This window comes from Eremomyces bilateralis, assembly GCF_010015585.1.
Source record: "Eremomyces bilateralis CBS 781.70 unplaced genomic scaffold P152scaffold_32, whole genome shotgun sequence".
NCBI classification, from domain to species: Eukaryota; Fungi; Ascomycota; class Dothideomycetes; order Eremomycetales; family Eremomycetaceae; genus Eremomyces; species Eremomyces bilateralis.
This window is the reverse complement of record NW_022985098.1, coordinates 187,557-207,676: the sequence shown is the minus strand read 5'-3', so window position 1 is coordinate 207,676 and position 20,120 is coordinate 187,557. Positions and strand designations below refer to the sequence as shown.

General features: G+C 53.8%; 6 protein-coding genes across 6 annotated transcripts; 2 read left to right on the top strand and 4 right to left on the bottom strand.

The window, feature by feature from the left end:
- P152DRAFT_213623 (uncharacterized protein) lies at positions 1-719 on the top strand. The gene has a single exon (XM_033674433.1). It carries the CDS (start codon positions 83-85, stop codon positions 497-499), a length of 417 nt encoding a protein of 138 aa, XP_033530361.1. The 5' UTR covers positions 1-82; the 3' UTR covers positions 500-719.
- A 1,603-nt stretch (positions 720-2,322) lies between these two features.
- On the top strand, positions 2,323-3,307 carry P152DRAFT_404899 (DnaJ-domain-containing protein; the record flags this gene model as incomplete). Its single annotated transcript, XM_033676790.1, has 2 exons — positions 2,323-2,479; positions 2,532-3,307. The coding sequence occupies 2 exons, from the start codon at positions 2,323-2,325 to the stop codon at positions 3,305-3,307; spliced, it is 933 nt and encodes a 310-aa protein (XP_033530360.1).
- A 2,930-nt stretch (positions 3,308-6,237) lies between these two features.
- Positions 6,238-8,170, bottom strand: P152DRAFT_404855 (uncharacterized protein; the record flags this gene model as incomplete). The annotated part of the gene is made up of 4 exons (XM_033676785.1): positions 6,238-6,489; positions 6,542-7,662; positions 7,734-7,791; positions 7,862-8,170. 4 exons carry the CDS (start codon positions 8,168-8,170, stop codon positions 6,238-6,240), a joined length of 1,740 nt encoding a protein of 579 aa, XP_033530359.1.
- A 2,295-nt stretch (positions 8,171-10,465) lies between these two features.
- On the bottom strand, positions 10,466-11,271 carry P152DRAFT_517357 (uncharacterized protein; the record flags this gene model as incomplete). Its single annotated transcript, XM_033683004.1, has 3 exons — positions 10,991-11,271; positions 10,749-10,876; positions 10,466-10,678 (listed from the first exon to the last, which is right to left on the bottom strand). The coding sequence occupies exons 1-3, from the start codon at positions 11,169-11,171 to the stop codon at positions 10,466-10,468; spliced, it is 522 nt and encodes a 173-aa protein (XP_033530358.1). The 5' UTR covers positions 11,172-11,271.
- A 1,354-nt stretch (positions 11,272-12,625) lies between these two features.
- Positions 12,626-13,614, bottom strand: P152DRAFT_452669 (uncharacterized protein; the record flags this gene model as incomplete). The annotated part of the gene is made up of 3 exons (XM_033678308.1): positions 12,626-12,997; positions 13,162-13,210; positions 13,439-13,614. The coding sequence occupies 3 exons, from the start codon at positions 13,612-13,614 to the stop codon at positions 12,626-12,628; spliced, it is 597 nt and encodes a 198-aa protein (XP_033530357.1).
- Positions 13,615-14,053: 439 nt separating this feature from the next.
- On the bottom strand, positions 14,054-18,919 carry P152DRAFT_468866 (ABC drug exporter AbcA; the record flags this gene model as incomplete). The annotated part of the gene is made up of 6 exons (XM_033680852.1): positions 14,054-14,122; positions 14,433-14,838; positions 14,892-17,242; positions 17,290-17,533; positions 17,582-18,045; positions 18,095-18,919. The coding sequence occupies 6 exons, from the start codon at positions 18,917-18,919 to the stop codon at positions 14,054-14,056; spliced, it is 4,359 nt and encodes a 1,452-aa protein (XP_033530356.1).
- Between the last annotated feature and the right edge of the window lie 1,201 nt (positions 18,920-20,120).

The following is a 20,120-nucleotide window of genomic DNA, read 5'->3' as shown; positions in this document are numbered from 1 at the left end:
GTTGACCCCTACACCTGCCCCTATATCTTCCCCTATTCTATCTTATTCGTCTTTACCAGTCTCTGTTACTGTGCCTATTCCTATGGCTCGATCCCCTCTACAGCCTACTTGGCAACCTCCGTCGTTAGAAGAGTTCTTTACTGATATCGAACGTCGACGGCTTCAGCCTGTACTATATAACTGTAGTAACTTTGGCACAGTGACCAATTTTTTGGCAGAGACGGGGCAGGAAAATGACCCGATAGAACTGATGGAAGCACGGAATATGGCTCTCGCTACAAGGGGAGTGTATACTTCCTGCACTCCAACAATGGCATGGAATTATCACTTTGGAGATATGAATGATTTCTACGCCGAAAGATTTGCACAAGTCGGTGCTCAAAATTTTATTTCTAGGTCTCAGGATGTGCGCAGACAGCGTCCGAAGAGGGCTGCAGCAGAGAGGGCTTCAAATGCTTGGAAAGGACTTAGCCCGCACAAGAGACAGCGACGTCAGTAGAATATATGCTTTGACTCATAAATTGGACAAGACATCGAGATACGCTTCAAACTTCAGTCGAAGGAGCTAACAATAGTGATATATTAAATCTTAGTATAGGATTTGTTGATGAAGCTCAACTGACCTCCGAATTTGGTTAGATGAACTTTCTAGGTGATGAAATGGGTCACGTGAGGTCAGCCGAACCTTTTTCGAGGTCAGCCGAACTGTAGTCACCTTGGGCTTTTGGGCAGCGAGCCACCGACTGGCCACAATAATTAGGGCACGCCGTCCTCATAAAGTCTTCATGAAATCTAACCCGATTTATCTCTAGCGCTCATAAATGCTCTCATAAATACTAGCCCAATTAGGTATAGCATTACCAAATGTGGGTGCCTTAGGCACTCACATCGGTATTTGTGGATTCTACCCATTCGTAAAGCTCTCTCCAACTGTATATAGTCTTGTAATCAACATTTTCATCGCTTAAATAACCAAACCATAGCAGGAATGGACGTGTATATACATAGCTTCAATCCTCAATTCTTCATAAAGAAGGCAGGTTACATGACTCATCATGATGAATCAGCAATGCACGAGCCCATTACTGCCACCTTTTATGAGATTCCTCCGTAATTCATCATTTAATCCAGATGAGCTCATTTGGACTGCCCTAATTAGGCCACATGAATGATATGACATGGGGACTTATGTAAGCTGCGTTGTGTTGACTGTTGACAATTTGACGTTGCAGACTGCAGTTATGCACGATGACAGAGAGTTGCAAGTTGTTTTAACAACCAGAATGAAATGAGGGATTATCGAAGCAAATAGCAATTTGATGCGTTGGATTTGTGTTGGGACGTGTATTTTCTGTGTTCATTACCAATTTATGACTTGAAGACTTGTATCTTAACCCCGGATGGTTGTATACTTGTATCACTAAAAAACACTGATCATGTCAGACCAGGAGCTCGACATCGTGGTGCATAAGAGGCATTTAATCATTTAGGATGCGGGCGGAGAGCCATAAAGAAGGACTACTGCTTATGAGCATGATCGGTGTCATTTGTGGTCAACTTAATATATCGTAGTAATATCGAGTATGACTTGACATCTTTCCCAAACATATGACTACCTCTGATAGCACGGTGTCTATACATTTCTTTCCAACTCTTTGATGGTCGATAAATGAGAGCTCTCACGGAGGGACACGGACAATATCGTAGTACGTTTCTAACCCAACAAGAAAGCGAAAGCAGGGGGACAATAATCGCAAGGCACCAATGACAAGAAGACAAGACGGCCAATTTTCTTGATTTTAATCGGGGTTATTCACGATAAACACGCAAGCAATCGCTAATGATGGAACTTGGTGTAATTGATGGGAGGGAGATCATTGTTGAGCCAGTGAGATCAGTGAGATCAGCCATGTCTGTCAGTCGGACCTTGCTTTCAGGAACCACAGTACTTAACTCGGCACCAAGGTTGTGGAAATTGAACAGGAATCGAACGGGAAGTTAATTTTCGAAAACGCGAGGTGAATTGATGAGTTGAGGTCTTCAGTTCGGTTCGGTTGATGGGTTGGATACTGTATTCCGGGTGTGATGTCACTCCAGCCACACGCGTGGCGCGTCCAACGCGTCTCCCACCAAAAGTCCCGACTTCATTGCACCTTTTATCTTTCAACGTAAATCATATTTCATGTCAACACTGTCCTGCAGCAGCAGATCAAATTCATCTTATCCCATCGCTTTCTTTAACTTACATTATCTCTCTGCTGTCCCTCCATCAAACTCTCCATCACATTCCAACCGCCCCAGTTCCCATCTTATTACTGTGAGATGGCGTCTCGCAAGAAGAAGCTGAATGACTTCGAAGAACTTCTAGACGAGGAGCCACCAAAGATCGAACCCTACACGGTATTGGAGCTCGAGCGATCCGCTACGGCGGATCAAATCAAGTCTGCATATCGGAAAGCGGCCCTCAAGCATCACCCAGGTACGTCCCCGGTTGTCCACGAACCGTCGCATGCTAATCGTATTCGCGGTAGATAAAGCGCCCGAGGACCAGAAAGCAGAAGCCCACATCAAGTTCCAAGAGGTCGCCTTTGCATATGCGATTCTCTCCGACCCACGCCGCCGTCAGCGTTACGACACCACAGGAAGAACGGAGGAGTCCGTCGACCTGGATGACGATGAATTTGACTGGAGGGACTTCTTCCGCGCGCAGATGAAAGAAGTGGTAACGAACGAGGCCATCGAACAGTTCAAATCGGAATACCAGGGCAGCGAGGAAGAGAAATCCGACCTTATCGCGGCATACAACAGAGGGAAAGGGGATATGGATGTGATCTACGAAGAGGTCATGCTGAGCAATCCCGTCGACGATGACGCGCGATTTCGGGAGATTTTGAATCGCGAGATTCAGGACAAAACCATCAAATCCTACAAGAAGTACGCGTCGGAGTCTGGAGCGAGCAAGAAGGCACGAGAGCGGAACGCGCAGAAGGAGGCACGCGAAGCGGAAGAGCTGGCGAGGGAGATGGGCGTCCACGATAAGCTGTTCGCAAACGGCGACGCCAAGAAGAAGACAAAGAAGACGAAAGGGTCGGAGCCGGACGAGTCGGCGCTGGCCGCGTTGATTCAGAGCCGGAATACACAGCGCCAGCAGGACTCGAACGCGTTCCTCGACCGGCTGGCGGAGAAGTACGGTGCCGGTTCGGGGAAGGGCGCCAAACGACGGGCGACGGAGGAACCGCCTGAGGAAATGTTCCAGGAAACAGCGAAGCGGGGAAAGAGGGCGAATCCGGGGAAGGCTCGACGTTGAAGGCAAGCCACGGTGCAAAGGTTCGCATTACGGCCGATATATATTACCGTTAAAGAGCAATGTTCACGAATAATGACTGTCAGCAAAGTTCACCAGAGGTTCTGGTACTGTTTTCGGAACGATCAACCGATGTATTCCTGCAATCTGAATCCTCAATTGCGCAGACTGGCAGAACTACGCCCTCTAAAGGACTATGCGAAGCCAAACGACTAAAAAAAGGCATCGCCATTGAATAGCGATTAAAATAGTCCTTCGATCCAATATCTCGCAAATTGCTGGGTCGAAGCAATATATTTGGCCAAGACCGAATCCTCGAGTGAACCCCTTGTCTATTTGATACAACCTTGATTGATCAAATAAAAACTATCACCCACGCCCGCGAAAAGACACAAAGGCCAATTACCTACCGGATGGGAAAGTGTTTAAACTCACGTCGGCGAGGCGAATTGGCGCATCCTCTACTTCTAGGCAATTTAGACTCACATTACCCTTGCGAAAGCATGTCGTCAGAACCGGTCCGAGTAAATGAAGTGGAGCGACGAGATTGCTCTCCAGGTCCAGATCATTTCGAAACCCGGGAACTGATCATCTATTAAAAGGTCAGGCGATCCAATTCCTCTTCACGATCGGTTGACTCTGTCCCGCTGTACTTTCCCGTGTCTGCGTGCGTTCGCGATGAGGCTTTCACTCCTTTTCCTAGCCTTGACGGGCGTGTCTTTCGCTCTTCCTCAAGATCCTTCGGTCATTACGGCGTCAACAGTGGCGTCTGAGCCGGTCATTTCGGCATGCACGGTGCCACCCCACTCGGTGATCAACTCGACGACGGTGCCGCCGAACCCCGTCATCACGGCATCCACGGTCCCTCCGAACCCGGTACTCACGGCGTCCACGGTGCCTCCCAACCCCGCCATCACGGCATCCACGGTTCCTCCAAATCCAGTGATTACCGCATCCACGGTCCCTCCAAACCCCGTCATCACGGCGTCCACGCGGTCTCCCAATCCTGTAATCACGGCATCCACGCGGCCTCCTAACCCAGTGATTACCGCATCCACGCGACCCCCTAACCCTGTCATTAGAGCGTCGACAGTGACACGCCAACCAGTCATCACCCGCACCCGCACCAAAGCTCCAACCCCAACCCGAAAACCCGGGCACACTCAACCATGGTGGTGCAACGAGTACCCTGACTCACCCCGCTGCAACGGCAACAGCACCACCCCCTCCCCCCCATCCCCCTCCACCCAACCCCCGACATACGCCCCATGTGGCACTCTCCGCGGTCTCCAATGTCCCGACGACGTCAACTACATCTGCATGAACGACCCGCGCGTCCAGGGCTGCGGGCTCGAGTGCGACGCGCCGGGCATCTGCGTGCAGCGGAACGCGTGCACGGGCCGCGAGGTCGGCGCGGGATGTCGCTGCGGTGGGTACCCCGGGTTCGCGTGCCCGCGGAACTATCTGTGCGCGGACGATCCGGGAGACGATTGTGACCCGGGGAACGGCGGGGCGGATTGTATAGGGATCTGCGTGTTTGGGGGGCCGGGGCCAGAGACGGAGCTAGAGCCGGAGCCGGAATCACAGGTTGAACTAGAGCCAGAGGCTGGGAACGATGGTTCGTCTGATGGATCTGGAGGTCCGACGGGGGAGGTTACGGGTGAGTTGAGCGCGAGTCCATTCCGACAATCTTTTCTAACAAGTCCCAGGTGGTTCGCCAACAAACGGGGAGGGACCTGAGGTCGGCGACGGGGTTCCAGGGGTAGGTAGCAATGGGCCGAGCGATCCGGGTGAGACTCCAGTCACTGATGCCAGTCTCGGAGGGATTGATACCACTGTCACATTGGAGCCGGGAAACGATTCTTCAGGCGGCGGTGTCAGCGACCTCGGCGAGACCCCAGTGACCGACACCAGTCTCGGAGGGGCTGGTACCTCTGTCACGTTGGAGCCGGGAAGCGGTTCCTCAGGCGGCGGCGTCAGAGGTGTTGAAGGAGAAGCGTCGTTGTCTGGAGCGCAGTCGGAAACCAGCATAGACAGATGAAAGCACAGCGGTTTCGGTTTGATAGCCATGAATGTCAGATTTATCTCGGTTGAGCTTCTCGTACTGGCTTGGTAGATACTTCTCCTAACAAGATGTCAACGGTATCACAGAACGCCTGGGTGGAATATAATCACGACTGCTCTGTGAGTATCGGCGCTATCGGTGCCGGCTTCGGCCCGAGTATTCTTCATCCTGCCCGTCTTACGCCCTTAGGCACGCTTTCACAAGGAACCTTGTAAAATCGCAATGGTTCAGGGCACATTAAACTGGATTTTCACATAATCGGGACGCCTGGCGAGTAATTATTAATCCAGCGGAGTCGTCGTCGCCAGTGGTTGCGTGCTCAAATCTTGGTGGTGGCTGACAATTGACATGTCGAAGTGGGCCGCACATGGTCGAAGGGCGCGGAGGTCCCAGCTTTACGAGGCAATCGTACGAGTGCCCAGGATTTCACCACCATACAAGTAATCCAGCGGGCCCGCACCCCGTCATACAGGTGTTACCGTCAACTGTCTGCGTTTGCAGTGGCTCCATGAGCGGCGGAAAAAAATACAAATCCTTGGAAAGTTGGGCGATGCATTCCAGTGCCGGGATCATAGACAGGATATTTCCGAATGGGGCAATTTTCAGGGATGCCGTGGATCGACAAGAAAGCTATCAAGGCTCGAGCATATTGGACGCACATTCACCGGCAAAGCACACAGGACAAATTAAAAAGATCTACGCGTTCGGATGCAAAATGGACGGGACATCTGAGCGACCGCCCTGATTCTTGGATAACATCGATACGTGAAGCCGCAAGCCCCTGGACGCTTCCCCGCGGAGCAGATCGCAACGACTGATATATATAGAGCGGGACGGATGCACACATGCCACTGAAAGACCTCCTCCCTTAGAACATGAGGTTCAGGATGCGCTTCCACGCCGGCCACAGGGCGCGCTCGGCGTTGTCGGCACGGACCTGGTCGAGGTCGAGATGGCGACGACCGGAATCGACGTCGATAGTGGCGATGGTCAACCAGCCGGTGCGTTTCCAGAAATAGCCGCACACCCAGAAGAGCATGACGATGGGCAAGGCGAGGTAGGACTTGAAGAAGTTCTCGGCGCTGGTTTCGCCGCCGAGCGGGAACAGGGCGATGTAGAACTGGAACACGGTTTAGCCAGGGCGCGATGTGCAAGAGGGCGTGGAAGCTTACCTGAGCAATCAGGACGAGAACGATGAGGAACAGACCGAGGTACGACCCGGCGACGCCGCCGACGGCCTTGAATGGAATCTCATCGAGGGTGTGTCCTTGGTACTTCCAGGCGGCACGGAAGCGGATGTGGGCCAAGCAGATGGATCCCCAGGTGAACAGGGCAGCTAGGCCGGACAAGGCGAGCAGCCAGTCGAAGACGGTGGGGCCGTCGGAGGTCAAGTTGACGTAGGCGAGGACGCCGAAGATACAGATGGCGGCGGTACTGGGCAGCGGGCGACCGCTCTTGTCGACGTAAGCGAAGATCTTCGGGGCGTAGTCTTGCTCGGCTAAGGCGGTCAAAGTGCGCGAGCCGCCGTAGACGCCGGACATGCCGATGGAGATGACGGAGAGCATGATGACGACGTTCATGAAAGAGTCGAAGCCTTTGAGACCGGCGTACTTGCCGACCAGCACGAACGGCGAGGCATCAACGCTAACATACGGATTGGCACCCAGCAGGTTCTCGTCGTCGTAGGGGATGAGGAGACCGACAAAGAACAAGCCCAAGATGTAGAAGAGGGTGATTCGCCAGAAGACCTGCTTGATGGCGCCGGGCAGCTGCCGAACGGGATTGGAGGCCTCGGCGGCGGCGAGACCCACCAGTTCGGTGCCGCTGAAGGCGAAGGCGGCGGTGACGAAGACAGCGCAGACGCCCTTGAAGCCATTGGCGAATGCGCCCGGGTTATACCAGTTGCGGGCGCCCCAATACTCACTGTATATCCCTTCGCTGGGACCACCACCGCACACCATGACCAAGCAGATGATCATGAAGATGATGGTGGCCGACAGCTTGAGGATACTGGACCAGAACTCTTCTTCGGCATAGCCCAAGACGCCCCAGATGTTGATAAAGACGATAACGACCAGGAAGACGGTGATCCAGACGGCGACGCTGATATCGCTGTCCCAGTAACCTACGGTGATAGCGGCGACAGTCAGTTCGAGCGGAAGGACGATGGCCCATTGGAAGACGTAGTTCCAACCCATGGCGAAACCCCACGAAGGATCGATGAAGCGAGTGGAATAGGTGTAGAAACCACCGGAAACCGGGTACATGATGGCGAGTTCTCCAAGAGCATAGACTAGCACGACAGGTCAGGATACGAATTCTTCCCTTGGACATGGTTAACGCGATTGTAGCGTTGCGACTTACCGACGTTGAACATCATCACCCCGATAATGCCGAAATCAATGAGCAGCGCACCTGGACCCTGGACACGAAGGTTAGCGGACCGGCGTGGGTTTGTACGACGCAGACGTACGCCCGAAAGGGAAACCTACACCCTTGGACAACGCGCTTCCAGAGCCGACGAAGAAGCCGGCGCCGATGGAGCCGCCGATGGCGATCATATGCAGATGGCGAGACTTCATGGTCTGGTTGAGCTGGTTGGTCGTGTCGTAGCCCTCGCGGCGCTTAAACGACTCGAGGTTCAAGCCATTACGAGTCCAGAAGCTGAGCTTCTGGAACTCCTCGTTCTTGAAGACGACGCTGGCGGTTCGTCCCTCGGTGTCGTAGGCGGGAGCAGGCTGAACCTCGCGTGCGGCCTCCTTCTCCGGATCCGGGAGGACCCCCTTCTCATAGGTGGCCATGATGGGTCAATGGGAGAGAAATCAAGAATTAAGATCTATCGATAATGGCTACAGCTCGCGACCAGGATCGATGGAGGAGCTGGGAGGGGATTGTTGGAACCGCTCGCGGCGAGCCGGAGTGGTGAGGTTGGGGGTCAGTGATGGGGAAGACAATGACGACGGCTTGGCGGAACGAGGAAACATCCGCACTTCGTACAATGGACGATGACAGAGGGAGCGGGATAGGAAAGGAAAAAGATGCAACGCTGGGATGCGGCCGGGAGGTTTTAAGTAGTACGGAGAGCGGGAGGCAAGGATGGGATGGTCGTCCAGGAGGGGGGGCGTACAGATTTGAGGTATAGCGATTGGGGAGGTGGGAACGGCAGTATCGGTACGAACCATCATCCTGCATCCATGGACCATGGGACAGTGGCGCTACGGCCAATTCACCATTGTGGCAGACCAACATACTGGTCCAATCGTCATGGATGGTTGGATGGAGTGTGTGAAGCGAAGTGGTCGGTGCTTTGAAGGGTGCAGAGGTACGTACTGAGGTAGAACGGGTGATAGACGGGGAGATGGCCGACGACGACGCGGACTAATTGCTTCGGTGCAGGAGAATTGAGGGGATTCCGCAGCGAACTGGACAGTGGACAGGTGGAGAGACTCTAGAGTTTCGATACAGAGTACGGAATACTGACATCTACAATCTGCATGTGCTGGTTGCGTGGACAAGGAAGCGATACCGGCATATGGTTAGTGGTGAGATAGTGAGAAGGTGGAGGAAGTTTAGTGTGGGAGGGCGACATGGTGACGGATACGCTAAACGCGGGGATTTTGCCTCTTCTCGTCTCCTAACTCTTCACTACTAACACCGGTAATCACTACACCCACTACCGTACAGGTATGATGGTCTGGTTATTGGTACTGGTACAATACTGGTAAGAGATCATCCTAAGCGTCCAAGTCTCCAAGAGATCTTTCCGTTGCATCGCGTTTCCTTGAATCCATGACCGGATTACCAGGGTTTTCTTCCCTTTTTCTACCCTCCCTTCTCCTTGGACCATTGTTTTGTCCTCTTTTCTCCCTCGATCTTCATTCTTTAGCTAAATCCCCAGGCTCTAACTACTGAATGATCGGCTTCGAAACAACCCATTTTTTCCGTCCTGGCTCGCATCTTCATCACTCTTGATTCTCCATTCTCACGAGCAACGTTCAAACAACCATCGGCCGGCACTCTAATTTCTAAACCGATGGCGCAGCTTGATAACGCTTAGCTCGGCGGGAAGCTTGGCCCCTAATTGACATCGGAGCAACATGAGTGGGACTGGGTTTAGACCCAACTGGGCACCAGCTCCATTTGCCTCTCTCGATCTCGCTCGGTCCCTGGGACATTATTTGGGACATTAGTGGGATCGCTGATAACGGTAGCGTGTTCTGGATTTCTTGAAAGTCTTGACTCTTGCCTATTTCTCTAATCTTTCTCATTCCCTCCGTCCAATCTTGATGCTTGGGTTCCTATGGCACGATTGACGGTCGCAGGATTATGAGCATGGACTTCCACCTTCAGGTATGAAGCGATGAAACGACATGATAACCAACTGAGCTCGTGCATGACGCAGTGGAATGTGAATAATACAGAATATTCCTTAATGCTCGGTACTGGTATCGTACCCAGTGAGCGACAAGAGTCCGGTCATCGGGCTACGACCAGCGCGGGCTGCCCATCATCATCTCTCCTGCACCCCCCGGCAGTTAGCAGGGCTGCCCGTAGCAATAGTGTCACTCTATTTTCGTGATACTGCACGAGCAAGGGAACCCCCTCCGGGTGAGCCTTACCTGGTCAACTGGTTGAACTGACTGGTTCATCTACATCTCGGTCGCTGGTCCCAAAATTGCGACATACGGACAGTCCTCTATTGGTTTCATTCCCATTGCAATTTACAATTTACATTTCGCAAGATGGCAATTGAACACGACATTGATCGTCCCGAATTCCCAATATTAGCGATGCCGCTCGGACGTTCGGTTTATTTCTCACGGAATTTCGGTGATCTTGCAGACAACCATGACGCACGCGGCGTTTGCTTTTTTCGAAATAAATACTATTCTGTACAGTACCCGCCACCCGGACCTCATCTTGTATACAACAAGCCCCCATTCACCATTCACCAATCACCATCGACAGCATTATGATTACGTGGTAATTATGACCCTAGTTCATCGAAATAGTCCGATGCCGAGAGTGTTCCTGAGCATACTACTATGTATGGTTAATGGTATGTCGCATGTCCCTTCTGAACTCTGGTCATGATGCTATGAAGACCGAAGAGGAATCGAACGTGGGCCGATCAGCAGACACCCGGCATGTCGCAACTCGCTAGTCTCGAGCGACGCGAAGCCTCCGCCGGAGTCTGGGGACAAGTGCCCGAGTGGTGAGAGTTCGGGCGGTACGGTGCCCGTAACGGCGGCAAAGCCCGCAAAGCGCAAAGCGTCAAGCCTCTCATACGCCACCGGTGGCAAGCGACGCTAAAGTACAACGTCAGGTGAAGCGACACAGCGCAGAGCGTCTGACGCATTAGAATTTGGATGGACTCACATGGAGTGGTGGACTGAGGGAAGGAGGAACAAGGTCGGAGAGGCTCTGGAGCCGAGGGGTGCTTCCCCAAGACACGAAGCTCCTTCTGTTCCTGGCACAGCTCCCCAAGCCTCTAACCAAGCCTCTAGCTGTCAGTACACAGTAGCTCGAATTGCAAGAAAGTTATTAGGTATTTTCCTGACTGGCAGAATTGTAGAAGCGGAGGTTAGAACAAGGCAGGAGGTCCAAGAACAAGCAAGCACCTGACTTGGATTGGCATATTGATGGCATATTACTTATTACAGGAGGGCAAAGACAGGGGGGAAGAGGACGTATTGGGCAGTGGGCGCCGTTAGGGTGGGGTACCTCTGGCGTTGCAATCTTGGCGGTCTTTGCTGACCCCAAGGCTTGGCCCGTTCCTTCGCACCTCCCCGATCTGGACATGATTGCGACCCCCTTGCCCCATCCCTGTCATCCTTCGGCCGCTCCTGCCCTGTTATTCATCAACCCTCATCAATCCTCATCTCCTTATCAGCGCCACCAACTTTTCACCTTCTTCAATGAACCATCGATAAATTTATAATCTTCATCGTGATAGTGATGTTTGGCTTTCGTTGGATTTCCCCTTGAGTAGCTCAAGGAGAGCGCCTGGCCCGCCGGGGATGCTCCTCGCGAGAGTCCAGACGATTCCACTCGTGCCACTGTAACCCCAGCCGCAGCTGGTCCCTAGTCAGTGATCACAAGTCACAACCCCATCGGCCGGCTTCATCTGACACGACTGACAGTGATGGTCAGGATGCTGCCATTCTCTTAATTAACTGCTGTGCGGACCCAGTTACTTGTACTACTACATTGCGTTTCCGAACCGAATCGTACTTTATTTACTTGTCTCTTACTCGAAATGCCTGCCATCCTAATCTTCATCGCACTTCCATATTCCTCATCTCTAGAGTCCAAACCGCATGCAACCCCAAAAGGCAAGAACTGACAACACAACCTCTCTCATGGCGTAACTGGACAGGGGCTGCCCGTCCGTGGCTATCAACAGCGTCAAGCTTTGCTCCGCTGCCAAGCACTTCCGCCACAACGTCCCATCGCTCCATCATCCCATGTCGCGTACTCCTCACGGAAACAATACAATTGTTTGGACTTCTGACCAAACCACGGACGAGATTCCACGAGACCACGACCAACGCGAGGAAATGGTTCCACTTCGTCAGTCTTGGTCTCACTCACTCTTGGACAGTAGACTCTTGGACAGTAGACTCTTGGTCGTCAAATTGATGATAGCGGCTGACGTGATCCCTTCCTTCTCAGTTCTCCCGATCGATGCTGACCACGGATCGGTCTGTTCGTTCGCTAGCGACGCCACGACCGAGTTTAACTCGAGTACGCCGGCCTTGCCGAGATGAGGAAATGGGAATGGGTCACGCGATGCTTCTTCGGTTAGGTCTGCAATTCTGCATCGTCTTTCAAGTATTGTTGAAGCTCGAACCGAAGACACGCCACATGGAAAGGTATTATGTGAGTTCGTCGGCACCGTCCTCCAATGCTCCAGCCCCTCAGTCCGCGGTGGGGCCCAGAATCGCAATCATCGCTTGGGGATAGAGTCAAGATCCATATTCTCGTATTTGATTATGGATGAACCTCCCGAGTGGTCTTTCGTGGGCCGAGACCGACGAAATTTCCTAATTCCCGGCATTGGCATATATCCAAGGCGCCAAACAAGGGCCAGAAACCAGGTAATGGTTGTTGGGGACGACGCACAGAACGCTTCAATGCCAATACGTATCTCGATGGTTAGCACTACGCGCCACAGTCTACAGATTACACAGTACCGTATGAATTTTCTGATACTATTATTATCTTAAACTGTCTAAACTCCAAGAAATGAACCCTCATCGAACTTCGGTAGCCCCAGGACCTGCAGTCAATTTGATCGGTACGCGAATCCACGATAATAGTGCAGCGCTACAGCGGCGTAGCCGTGGTGGACTGGAGGAGACTGGAGTAATACTGGAGTAATACTGGGGTAATACTGGAGTAATACTGGAGTAATACTGGAGTAATACTGGGGTAATGCTGGAGCCTCGAATAGGCATCGGATAGAAGATGCGACGCTGGAAATTAGACATTGACAACCCCAACAGCCAAGGACGACGGGCTGCGTGATGCATATCGATTCTCGCCCCTCTCAGAGGGCTCGAGAGTTGCGACGTCACCTTCCCGTCCAGTCGATCTCGGCAGTCTAATATGGTTAGGCGATAGGGCTGCGGAGAAGTCAACAATCGAGTTCTCATCATGTAAAAGAATACCTCGTCTGTCTGTCGCAGTGGCAGCTTTCTTGTCGCTGCCAACTCCTGTCGCTTGTGTCCAGTTTGCCACCGGCCCACCAGGCACAACTTAACGGAATAGCCGGAACCCACGAACTTACTGCACGACGTGTGTATCGCATCCTTCTAGAAACCTTGGAAGATCTCCGTCTGACGCCAAGTCACGAGCCCAACTTCTCTTTCGGGCATCGCCCGACATGAAAAACATGTGAAAAACGAAGAATATTGGAATCCCGCCATGGTCACTCGTCCATCGGATTTGATCTCTGACGTCTACAGGTCTAGAATTCTCGGACATGTCTAGACGAACGACCCAATAGAAAGGCTCGTGGTTCATCGGATCCGATGGTTGGTTTTGGTTCCTGGTCCGATACGCACCTGGAGCATGTACGGCGACGCATCGAACCATTCTGGAATCCCCGAATACCCTGGGGCCAGCCGATGATCGTGGGACTTGGTTCTGGGAATCGAGTACCGGTACCGAGTGAAGGTGCGGAGGTAACTAACTGATCCGTTTTGCCTCCATCACGGTCACGATCGTGATCGTGGGACATCTGCCCATGCGTCCACGGTTCCACCACTGCCTACTACCTAATTAGCATAGAGGACCCTATTATTAGGTAACTCCAGAGGGCAATCGATGCTTGGGAAAGGTGAAGTAGCCTTTGGACTCAACACACCAGTGGAGTATTCCATGTTCCACTCTGCTGGGATGAACCACTAGATCCAATGGCTCCGTTGCTGTGAATTTAATGTCAAGTGAACCAAGATTGTGCGTCCAGACGGTTGATATATCAGAATGAATCTTCACTTCTTCGACTATTCTAGCTGAACTCGTAGTCCTATTGTTATTATCCCCCTCTCTTGGTTTTCCACCCTGAGGAGCTCTGGAGGTCGAGGATGACAATGCACCTTGCCTTGCCAAACGAATGAACCGTGATTATCTGCACCACGTCGGCTTCGCGTGACACTGCTGAGCATAGGACGGACTGGTCACGAATGTGAAATGGACATTCCGTACCCCCGTGTTGACATTAAGAAACATGGTGTAGAACCGATTCTCTGCGCTGTATCGCAGCTCTATTATTTACATATGAAATCCAGTAAGGGGAATGTCGTCTATTATCCACCTATCACTCAGGGACTCGACCAACTCCAACCAAAAGACTACCGACCATTGGACCCCAGTCCAGATGGCCTATGCATACTTGTCGCACTGTGTTGACGCTCAGGTGGACGTCGACCCCGTGAACTCCTTCGTCTCCTTCGTCTCCGTCTTCGGCTCTACCACTCTCTCCGAGAGCCTCCGCCCCGCCTTCTCCGAGAGCCTCCGCTCTTCCTTCTCCGAAATCTCCTGCTCATCCTTCTCTACCGTTTTCGCCTTCTTCGGTACGCGGGCGAGCCAGTACAAGCCGAGGGCGCCCGCGACGTTGACGATGATGTACACCCATAGGATCCCGAAGTTGCGCCACCGGTGGTCGTAGCTGCTACTCACCCCCGTCAGGAACGTGTTGGTGCTGTCGATCGCGCAGAAGCTGCAGTCGGCGGTCGCCCCCGGGTTGAGGATGTTACCGCCGTTGGCCTTCTTGAACAGGTCGAGGTATTCCTCGCACGTCTGCCCGGACGGAGGATCGAAGTGAAGTAACTCGTTCTCGGCGCACGTCACGAACGTGTTGGCGACGCCGACGGATAGCAAGCCGTCGATAAGGTACGTGAACGGAGACACCCGATACATGAAGATCCAGAACCGCGGGAGTTGAGCCGGGGAGGCGAGGACACTAGAGGGTTGGTCAGTTCAAGCTACCATAGCAAGGGGCGAATGGAGACTTACCCGCAGAAGATCAGGCAGAGAGAGAATAGCAGATTGGCAAGACCGGCACCTGCCTCGGCGTCTTCGATGCCGGCGATGATCAGGTCCGCAAACGTACTGGCGAATAGGAGGAATATCCAGATGTACAGGAACATCATCGCACCCCGCTCGTCCGTTTGATCGGCGTACTGGGCATTGCGGTACATTCCGATCGGATAGTACCAGGAAACGAAGATAATGCCGGCCATGAGGGTGTTCCACGGGATTTCCACGAGGATGTTGGCCAGCATGAATGCTTTCCAACTGTACGCTTTGGACGGTCGTTCGCGCGATTCATACAGGGCACGCTGGGTGACGAAGTGGGGCATGATTTGTTGCGTGAGCTGGGGGAGGAGGTTCATGAGCATGAAGATGGCGAACATCTGGTTCTGCAGCCCTTGTTGCGTGTTGTCGGCGCGGAAGAAGGAGAACCCGATGAAGAGGGCGGACGTGAGACACAGGCCGAGCTTGGAGTAGATGTACGATGGCGTGCGCCAGTACTGCTCGAACACGCGCCTCAGCACCTGCCGGAATTGTTCCCCGAAAGGCGCCGCGAACTCGTGATAAAATGTCTCGTCCGTGGCCTTGGCTACGGCCGTGCTCGTTCTCCGGAGACCACGCAGAGACGCGAGCTCGTCCTTGACCTCGTCGTATTCTGGGGAACTGCGCCACGTCTCGGGCCAGTCGATGTCCGTAGTGGTACCCGGCGCCGCGCCGGTGACTGCCAGCATGTACTCGGCTGGATTCGCATCGGGAGGGCACGGCGACGCACCGTTCCGTTCGAAATAGCTGAGCAGCTTCTCCGAATTCTTCCCGATCTCGCCGAAGTACACGGGACGGCCACCGGACGCGAGGAAGAGGAGGCGATCGAACCGCTGGAACAACATGGCGCTGGGTTGATGGATAGTGCACAGGATGGCTTGGCCGGCGTTGGTCAACTTTTCCATTAGATCGCACACTGCCCACGACGTCTGCGAGTCCAGACCCGAAGTCGGCTCGTCGAGGAAGAGAAGCAGCTCGGGTTTCGCGGCGAGCTCGACGCCGATGGTCAGACGTTTGCGCTGCTCGACGTTCAACCCCTCTCCGGGCACGCCGACGACGGCGTCGGCGTACTCCTGCATGTCGAGGAGCTTGATGACTTCGTTGACGTATGCGAGTTTCTCCTCCCTCGGAACCTTGGCCGGCTGACGGAGGAGCGCCGAGAAGGTCAGCGCCTCGCGAACGGTCGACGTCGGCAGATGCAAATCCTGTTGCTGTACGTAGCCCGTCTTGCGCTGGAAGGAGGCGTCACGCTGGCGCCCGTCGACCAAGGCGTCGCCGGAAATCACGCCCATCGTGGTCCGCGTGGCGAGAACGTCGAGAAGGGTGGTTTTACCGGCGCCACTGACACCCATTAGGGCCGTCAGCGTCCCGGGCTTTACCCAACCATCCACGTGGTTGAGAATGCGCCTCTCCTCGTTCTTGATCTTGATATCGTAGCAAATGTCCTCCCAGTGGAACACGGCAGTCTGTCGTTGGATGACATCCGCAGGATCATGGGTCAGCCTCTGTTCGAGGACAGCGTTGGGCTCGCTTCCGGCTTCGGGGTCATCCTCGGCACGCTTTGCAGTGGCGGGGATATGATTGCGGGGGAACAGAAGCACTTCGCCTTTGGACTTTTTGGAGGAGATGAATTCGGTAGCGGCCAGGTAGCACATCATGAAACCGATGATGAAGCCCCACAGGATGCCCACGTTTCTCCACTTGTTGGCATGATAGTATTGGAACGCGGAGTTGATGTACACGTCGCCGTTGACAAAATCTTGCCCTGGGACCGAGCCGATCGAGGAGCAGACCTTCTCGGTGAGCGACACGTTTTCATACCCGGGGCCCATGGGAAGGTACAGCGTGCACGGAAAGTCGCGATTGTGGAATTCGTTGATCATCAAACTTTCGAACCCATACGCGACGGGGTTGATGTAGTTGATCCACCGGGCCCATCCTCGCATGTACGTGATGGGGATCGCGAAACCGGTATAGATGATGACGGCCAGGATGAGGATCGCAGCGGGCGCTAACGCCTGTGAAAGAGTCCTGGAAACGGAGGCGATTGTGCGGAAGAGCATGGACATGGACAACGTCAAGATGAACGAGACGAACCAAAGGAAGAAAAAGGGTCCCGGTTCGCGCCGCAGATTCGCCAAGAAATACATTGCCAGGTTGAAGAAAATCGAATTGCACACTTTGTACGGGATATCGCAGAGCATGGATGCAAAGGCCTCGGCGGACGGGTGATAGAAGGCGTAGCGAGAGTGCTTCTCCACGATCGGGCGTTGAGCGTAGAGGACCAAGATCTGCAACCGTTAGCAAGCACTTTCCTGGGACAGCCAGGGCGACATACCTCGAGCGCGCTACCGAACGCGTTCATCAACACGGCGAAGAAAAGCAAGGCGCCACGTTGAAAGAAGCTGTCGGTGCTTGGACTCATATTGTAGAACACGCTTCCGATGACCAGGGCCAGGACACTGTTAAAGAAGATTTGGAAAATGGTGACGCTAGGATCTCCTTTCAGACGCTGGATCCCGCGCCACACGCAAAGTAACACCTGCTGCGTATACGAGAGTGTATACGGAGACTTGACGGATCTGCAACTGTTAGAATGGAAATCGGCTGATGACGGAAGGGTAGCTTACTGAGCCTTTGCTTGCTGGGTTCGTCGGGACTTTTTGAAGTTCTCCAAGTTTTCCGCATCGAACGGGTTTTCTTTGTCGTACTCATCGATCTCCGCCAACAATCGCTTGCGCTCCTCGCTCTCCTTCCATCGCGCGGCGAATTCATCTGGCGTGCGTGGCACACGGTCCTCCCAACCGGGCTGCACCACACGCTCCTCGGCACTGGTCATGGAGGTCAAGAAGTCGGGGGTGGTTTGCCGATCCGGGCATTGGAATCCCATATCTTCGAAATACTTCCGAGCTTCGTTGCACGGCCCGAAGTAGATCTGCCGGCCACGGTAGAGCACGGTGGCCTTGTCGAACGTGTCGTACGCGCTCTGGGGCGACTGGTAAATGGCCACACAGGCAGTGGTGTCGGAGATGTCGGAGTTCATGCGTAGCGTCTTGCAGAATTCAACGGCGTTGGCACTGTCGAGGCCACGGGTCTGCTCAGTGGTTAGTACGACGCTACTCAGGGGGACCGGAGAAACTCACGCTGTTATCCCAACATTGCAGCGGGGCACCGCTCAGGGAAGCCTCCGCAATGGTCACTCGCTTCCGTTCACCTCCTGACACGCCGCGAATAAAATCGTTACCAACGCGCGTGTTTACGGTGTGGCTGATACCGAACACCGCCATGATCACGTCTCTCAGATGTTGCGAGTACTGGCTAAGCGAGACGCCCCCTGGTATTTTGCGAGGCGCACGAGCGCGAGCCGCGAATGTCAGGGTATCTCCGACGCTCAGCATGGGGAAGTGAACGTCGACTTCGGCGGTGTAAATGGCCTCGCCGCGGAAGTTCTTCTGCATCTGCTGGGCGTTGATGCCCTGGTAGTTCAGGTACGAATCCTCTCCGATGTAGATACCGTGCGTTTCGCCGGAGATGGTCTTCAGCAGAGTGGAACAACCAGATCCGGGAGGGCCCAGGACCACCAGCATCTCGCCCTTTCGCACCAAGCCATCGAAGTCGCGTAGGATATCGATCTTGCGTTTCCCGTGGCGCAGGAGCGAACGGACCATGCCGACGGCCTCGAAAATGACGTTCCCGACGCTGCGCTGGTAATCCGTCTCCTGGCCGAAGCCGTGCACGTTGAGGTTGCGGAAGGCGACGCCTGCGGTGCGGGGATGGAAAGACTCCGGATCATCCAAGCGCACACGCATCATCGCCTTTGTCCATGCCCGTGGGTTGAACTGGCTAGACTGGGGGTCGAGCTCCGGGTGATCCTCCGGAGCGAAGGGATTCTTGCCCGTGGTGGTGAAGGTGGATTGCTGCGTTAGAGTGCGGGCGAGCTGCTGGACATGTTCATCTCGCGCGGCCATCTCCTCCTGCGACCCCAGCACATACTCTTCCCGCTCTTGGTCAGCCTGCGAGCTGCCGCTTTTCCCGCTCTCCCCACGTGTCGTGGGCTTTTCGTCGTCGTCGATAGCCGATTCGTGGGCATATCGTGAAACATCGTGGCTTGGCCTGGAACGAATGGACTTGAAGGACGGTCGTCGGTTGCCCGTTGAGCTCCCCCGCCGGGTCGTGGATACCGCATCATCGCTCGGTCGTCTGGCATGTGTGCCAGTTGGAGTAGAGACGCCCATCCTCTGCTCCGTGGCACCGCTGACCATGGAAATATTGCCCAACATGGCAGCGATCACTTCAACAAAATGGATATATTTCGAGAAAGGAAGCCGAGCCAATTAATACATGAATTGAAGGGACGAAGTTATGATGAGGAGGAATTGAAGGCCGAAAAGAATCCAAGGCGCAATGGCATCACTCAGGGACAAAGTGATGGTGACAGGCGCGGGATAAAAGGGTCTCCCACGGTTCTTTTGAATTACTCAGAGAGGGTCCTTCGCGAACTGAACCTTTTATGGTTCGGCAGCTGGCAAAGGATCGAAATAAAGAAGAAAAGAAGCCAAAAGGACGAAATGTAAGCCGGAACCAAACGAAACGGAGATCTTTTGATCGAATGTGGTCGGGTCAGTCGAAAGATAACTGACCGACGCGCTGGAGAGAGAGTGTTCTGGAATTTTTGTTGACATTGGATATTTCGACCAACATGGTCAGACCTGTTGGAGATTGCACATTTGCTGTATAATTCCGACCTAGTCGCTTAGTTTACCCTTGGATCCGCTACTTGTGCAATTCGGCAGCGATAGATCCGACGTTAAGTGGGACTGGGGCGGTCCCTGAAAGGACTGAATGCTACAGCCCGAGAATCTGATCCATTAGGATTCCAGCATCCCAATTCACGGCCCAAGATTTAGATGTTATGTCCGTCCCAACTCCCCGGGCAGTGGAGGACCTATGTAGCACCGCAGCCTGCGGGAGACGATATTAATTTTCGAACCATCCCGGACGCCCGGGCTCCGGGTGTGGTGGCATCGCCCGCAATTGAGGCTCTTGGGGCCCGGGAATCTCCCCTTCTATTCTCGATGCAAGCAAGCTGCAAGACATCATCGACTTCACATTTTTGAGGATCCCCAGATGCTGAACTCTGAAGGACAGGTGTCGCCTGGCGGGGGCCAT